Here is a 6,875-nt window from a genome sequence, read left to right as displayed (position 1 = left end):
TAGATAACCTCATAAAAAAAAATTATAAAGTTTAATTTCTAAAAAAACATAACGTCGAATGATGAGATTAAAACAAAAAAACTAGTGTAGAAAAAAGATTAAGAAAAAAATCAATGTTAACACAGGTTAACATTTCAAATATGTGATTCGAGTTATGATTCGAGATCATCTCACGATAAAAAATCACAAAACTCAATTCTAAATAAGTTTAATATTTAAAGGATAAAATTAAAAAATAATTAATTTAAAAAAAAAAACCTAAAGAAAATAAAAAAAAATAAAAAAAATAAAAACTAAAATTAATAAAAATACAAAATAATAGAATACCTTTAAATTTTGATTGGGCCAACACAATTCTCAAGTAATGGAGAGAGAAAATAGGGGAAAAGAAAAAAAAAATATTACCTTCACCTAGTTGCTCATCATCTATCGACACATGTTGGTTCATTGGATAGAGCTCAATGTGGCACTTCAAATAAGTGCTTGATATTAGAAAAAAAGGATTGTATATTTGTCGAAGTCTCAAATTTAGTCTTCCTAAACTTTAATTCTTTTAAATTAATGAATTTAAATTTTAGTTTGTAGACTCGAGTATTAACTGATATTTTTCTTGATATCTCAAGATTTTAATATTTAGATAAAAAAAAAATCATGAAGACTAATAACAAATCAAAACAATGTTAAATAACCATTAATGAATAATGTTTCTTCTCACATACTAATGTGAAAAACTATGTATATTTAAGTTTTTGTCAATTTTGAACAATCTATATCGGAGGTTAAACGTATTGAATAATAAGGATAACCTTTTTTTTTTCACCGCAGCATCTTGTTGCTATCATAAGGTCGTGGCATTGGCTTCAAGTTTTAACTGATAGATTTTATAAGCTAAGTGAATTACTGGAGGTATTATATTAATTATTTTTACCGGTTTATTTAAAATAAATAGATAGATATAAAAAAATTATAAATGAATAACTTGACCAAACAATATTAAGAATGAAATTTGTTAATTATTCTCTCTCTCTTCCTTTGTTATTATATATATATATATATATATATATTTTTTTTTTTTTTTTTTTTTTTTTTGCTCTTACAATTAGCCTTGTTCAAGGTATCTCAAGTTCCCGTTTAATGAAATTCTCTGTTCTTTTCCTTTCTCCTTTAGTGGACACTGCCCTTTTGCTGTTAGACAGGCATCAATCTTGTGGTCTAAGCATTACTCGGCTCTCTTAATGCGAGGTCAATGGATTGGTTTCATGAGGAGGCGGCCTTATTCACCATACATTGTTGATTAATTTCTGCATATGCAAGAAAGAAAATACCTCTTGAGCATACTTCATCCCTTCCACATGAATGTGAGGAGAGACCTACTTTTTCTAGAAATCGGCTAGGGCTTAAGATGGGAAAAGTGAGCAGAAAGAACCATCCCCTTGCTAGTCCATGGTTGAGCCCTGGCTAGCTCAGGCCTGGACCTCAAAACTTCGTCTATCAAACTGCCTGTACATCGTTCTTGGATCCTGCAAAATATAGGTTGGGGTGCTTTGTTTCTGGGAAGGAATGGTTAAAATCAACATTGTTGCATGTAGATTCATAATTTGGAGTTCTGAACCAGTAACAAGAGGCTATAAATACTGCAGATGGAAAGAAGAAAAGCCAGAAGAATAGCTTAAATCACAATAAATATTGGATCCTTGAGGCATAGTGTCTTGTTAATGCCCATTCAGCTATCCCATATACAAGCTGACCAAATAAAAGCATTTCAGTATCGAGATAACTGCAAATTTGTCACCACAGAGCACCACAGGAAAGAAATGAAATCAAAGAATTGTGTCAGGTTTCGACTCTCAAAAGCTCTTTTATTGTATTAATTATTGAGCCATGAAGGGAAAAGGAACAGTGCAGAAGCTGCAGCCAACAGCCCGGAAACATCACGTATCAGCAGCCGGGAACAAAATTCATCTCAAAAAGAGGCCAGCAGCAGCCAAAAAGAAAAATTAAGCCACCATGGCTAAAATACAGAAAAGACAATCACCATTACATCCACGCAGCAAGAGCAGATCCAGTCACATTGAGCAATTCGCCACAGCAGCAGCGTACACATCCCTTGAGGCCTGATGGTCAAAAGGGCAACCAAACAACACATAACAAGAGGATAATAGTTTATGAAACAAACAGCATGCGGAAGTCTTGAAGGTGCCAGTATAAGAAAATAGTTCCAGCAGATGATCAAGAACCAATGAGAGATATCTGGACTGAATACATGCCATCTGCAGCAGAAGCCAAAATTTCGACAAATTAGCACAGAACTATTAATGAGTTATTAAAAAAAAAAAAAAAAAAAGATGACGGGAAGATCCATCTGAGCACTAGCAACTCGTAATTACAAAATAGCAGCAGTACAGGCAGACCACGGATAATATAGAGATTTTTTGGGCAATGGCATTCAGCACTCAAAAGCTGAAACATTAATTCCATCAAATGGAGAAAAGGTTTGGGTATAAAGATTCAAGATAATCACATAATGGACAGACTGCAATATCCACTGACAACATACCATTCCAAAGTTTTTCCATCTTCAACCTTCGACACTCAACTGAACTCGTTCACTTTAGAAAAATCAGCATCCTACTACTTCCTATCCCTCTAATGCCAGATCCAGGACTCGTGTGATTCCTGAACTTGTTGCAACTTCAGGCATAATTTTGTATACATGCTAGTCTAACCATTTAAAATAATAATATTACTAAACATGAAATGCCTTCAAATGATTATCGGAGGACAAAAAACATAAACAAAAAAATACAAATATTGCATCTGAAACAGAGGAAAGAATTCAAATTTGTTAGCACAAGAGAATTACAGAGCCACTTTATCCAATCATGAGCGTCCAGCAACATATGCTCAAATTAGATTTCATTAACATCCAATCATCATACAGTAAGCAGAAACTTCAAATGATGGAATTTTAACATCTAAAATTTAGGGCTAAAAGTTGAGGAAAATGCTGAGATTAGCAGCTTGGATGTTCTTTAAAGTGAATGTTTTCAGTATTTTGGTAGGAAATTCACAGGTCCTGTAAATTAAGAGCAGAGGGCTAGCAATTTGAGTAACAAACAGATTTAAAAGAAACTCCATTCCTTTCCTATATTCCTTGAAAGTGAAATCAAAACATCAATTAATTAACTGAGAATTGCGAAAGTGAGATAGGCCAAAGAAGCATCGAGGACAGGAACGTGACATAATAAAACATTAAAATAATACTTGGTAAAAGTTCTGTCACGATGCTTCAGCAAGTCAAATGGGCACTTAAACATCTGCTTGTTCTTCACACGCGTTTAATAAAAGACATGTAAAGGAAGAGGTGACTAAAACACTACAACGACACCTGAAAAGGCTAAATGCTCATCGTCTACCAAACAACAAAAAACACAAATAATTTCAAGGTACGGGCTTACAAGGAACTAATGGTCATTATTTTCGGAAGCACTCTCTTCCTTCCAAGAACAACCACCACTTTCTTCAAGATGGCTTCAGTAGGCTGGTGAGAGTTCTCCACAGCCTTTGAAATCGTTTGCCATTTTTCACCATGCTTTGGTTCTGCAGCAATGCACCTCTTCAAGACATCCTTCTGGTCTTCGTCAGTCCCATGTTGAAGTTCAAATTTGTAGTAATACGCCCAGAAATCTCCAATATCTGGGGCAAGGGTAACTGCCCTGTTCAGCCAACTCCTAGCTTTGTCAACCTTCCTTTCCCGCCAGAACAACTTGGCCACAGCAGTTGTAAACATGTGGATCATGAGGACTACATTTCTTAATTGCATCCGCGCTCTTGCTTTTATGTTGAGCACGAGGAGCCATCTCAATAGATGCTGCCCAAAGGATGCCACTGGTGGGACATTCCTGCAATGCTTTTGCCATCAAGTTGTCAGCTTCCTTATTATTCCCATGCCTTGATTCAGCACGGATTGCAGCAAGCCAAAGTTCAGGGTTCTTAGGATTCTTCTTCCTTGCCATGGTAAGCACTGCTCGAGCTTTACTGAGCCCATTTGTTTTCTCCTCGAGGTTAGCAAGAGAAAGCCAAAGAGGCACATGACTTGGGCAGGACTTCAAACCCGCCTCATAAATTTCCTTGGCTTTATCCAAATTACCAAGACGTTCCTCGAGCTGCCCAAGCATCAACCACAGTTTGAAGAATGAAGGGAAACGCTGCAACCCTTCATCCAGCAGTTTCCTCTCCTCCTCGATATTGCCTAATTCTCTTTCTACAATTGCAGACTTCATCCAGACTCTTTCTGTACCACCTCTTTCTCTTGCCTTAGCTAGCAACATTCTAGCTCTTTCTGGCTCATGATTCTCAAATTCAAGCTTAAATGCTGCAAGCCAAATCTCCTCAGAGTTCGGTATTGCAGCATAAGCTTCTTGAAGAATGGCTCGGGCAGAAGGTACATCTCCGGCAAGCCACTTCTCTTTAGCGCCCATAAGCCATAGAACTTCAGCCTGTGGCCTGTAAGTAACTGCCTTCCGTAGCAATGCATCGAGGGATTCTCTTGTGCCATGACTCTTCTCAAGCTGTGCTGCCTTAAGCCAAATACTCTTCTTGGTCAAAAACACCGTCAATGCATGCGCATAAATTGCTCTAGCAGTCTCAATAGACCCTCTCTTCTTACACTCCTCTGCATCCGCCACCCATGTTCGCTTTCTATCCTCTTCTTCGACTCCAATTCCAATTGTGTTCTTAATAATCGCTTGACAAGTTGCCACAGAACCAGCCCTCTCCGCTGCCTCAGCCTCCTTCATCCATTCCTCCCTATCAATCACCACCCCTTCTCTCTGCAAAGCCCTAATACCTCTCTCAATAAGCTTCCCAACCATTGGTGTATTCCCATTTGCCTCCTCCAACTTGGCAGCAGTAATCCATATAGCTGGCTCCTTGGGCAACTTTTCTCTCGCCCTATTCAACACCTTCCTCGCATTTTCATACGTCTCCAACCTTGCAAATGCTAACCACAACTCAACATGCAAAGGACAGCATTCCACTGCCCTACCAAGTAAAGTCCTAGCATCCTCCTCATTACACAACTCCACCGCTGCTTTCCACAGCCTCACAGAATCCGGGATATGCTCTAAACCCTTCAACAAAAACCTTCCGCTTAGTAAAATCATCATTCTCCAATTTCGCAGCCTGCATCCACAACTTGACGGAATGGGAATCCTCTTAACTCCCTTAGCAATAACCCCCTTCGCTTCATCAGGATTCGACAACCTGCAAGCCTCCAACCAGACATCCTCATTCGTAGGACATTCCTCGCACCCTTTTTGTATCAACAGCCTAGCCGCCTGAATCTTCCCTGCCACCTCTTCTAACCTTGCCGCAGCAATCCAACCAGGGGGATGTTTTGGATTCGTCTGTGTAACACTCTTCAACAACAACCTAGCCTTCTTAATATCCGAAATCTCTGCATCACTAGTAATCTTCATACTCTTCAAATCAGTCAAATACCCTTTAGGATCAACAACAGTCAACCCAGAAACCGAATCTGACAACCTATCCAACTTCAATGACAAAACAGTCCCTCTTCCTTCTCCGACAGCAGTCAAATCTGTGACTGGCGTCTGCCCCCATGGCGTCTCAGCTCCGCCAGCCGCCCTACTTTTAGGATCCAATGCAGTAACATGTTCCTGCTCCTGTCTAGCTTTCTCCAACAAAGTATCCGGAACCGGCACAAAACTCTCAAACCTCTTCTTCTTATTCCTCAATGAATAATCCCCAATATCTGGAATAGTCTCCCACTCTTCAGCAGACAATGTTACTAACTTCCTCTTCAAATCAGCAAACTGCTCAGTAATCTTCGGATTCGAAGCCCTATACTTTTCAATTTCCTCCTTTAACCTAGCTTCCCTTCTATCCTTCCTCCTCGAATCCATCCTCTTATCAATCTCCTCCCACACTGCATCTGCCTCCCTATCGTCCTCATCATACTCCGCCGAAGCAAACAACCCCACATCATTCCCTTCAAACTCATCAAACTTCTGATTCTCATCATACCCTTTTTCCTCATTCTCGTCCTCATCCTCGTCCTCCCCTCCTTTCCCCCCTTTCCCCCGGCCCGCACCACCCCCCGGCCCCGCAGCTGCCGCCCCGGCATTCCTATCAGGCAAATCCGGTGCAGCCCGTGCCGGACCAATATCAGAACGAGTAGTAAAACCAGTAGCACCACGCCCTAACCCCGCAACATAATTAGCTGGAGGCTTTGAATTTAAAAAATCCAGTCGGGATTTCGGTGCGACCGGAGCTTGCATCCCCCCAAGTAAAGGGATGTGAAGGGTTAGGGTTGTGTTATTGGTAATGTCAAGTTGAGACAGCAAAAGGGTGTTTGGATTTTGGAAAATCTTCGGAAGAAGAAGGTTTTGTTGAGAGATTGGGATTAGGGTTTGGAGTTGAATTTGGTGTTTGAGGGCATGAAGGGTTGTGCTGGTAGGGTTTGTGTGAATGTATAGGGTTTTGTTGGTGCTTGTTGGGTTCTTATGAAAACCATTTTGATGAGGTATTTTTTCCCCTTTACTAGGATTTCTAGGGTTTGATTTTGTGAAGGTAACAGAAATAGCTTTAATGGATGACGGTCTGGTTTCGGAGACGATGGAGAGATTTTTCTCGCATTTCCTTTTCTTTATTTTTACACAAAGTCGGTTTATTTTCTTAGAAAAACTCAATTTAGTCCCACATGTATATATTTTTTTTCAATTACATCTCACACTTATAGTTCATTTCAATTAGGTTCCAAATAGTTCCTACATTTTTTTTGTTTTGAGAATAATAGTTCCTACATTTTCAATTGCTTTCTTTTGTGAATATTTTTAATTTTAATTTTAATT

General features: G+C 39.3%; 1 protein-coding gene across 1 annotated transcript; it reads right to left on the bottom strand.

The window, feature by feature from the left end:
• Nucleotides 1–1,815: 1,815 nt before the first annotated feature.
• On the bottom strand, nt 1,816–6,400 carry LOC118040146 (protein STABILIZED1-like). The gene is given in 5 exon segments (XM_035047013.2): nt 1,816–2,270; nt 3,459–3,784; nt 3,786–5,141; nt 5,143–5,207; nt 5,210–6,400. Coding segments are annotated over 5 exon segments (3,099 nt in total). The 5' UTR covers nt 6,303–6,400; the 3' UTR covers nt 1,816–2,011.
• Between the last annotated feature and the right edge of the window lie 475 nt (nt 6,401–6,875).

Source organism: Populus alba, chromosome 13 (genome assembly GCF_005239225.2).
Source record: "Populus alba chromosome 13, ASM523922v2, whole genome shotgun sequence".
Taxonomy (NCBI): domain Eukaryota; kingdom Viridiplantae; phylum Streptophyta; class Magnoliopsida; order Malpighiales; family Salicaceae; genus Populus; species Populus alba.
This window is presented reverse-complemented; position numbering and strand designations above follow the sequence as displayed.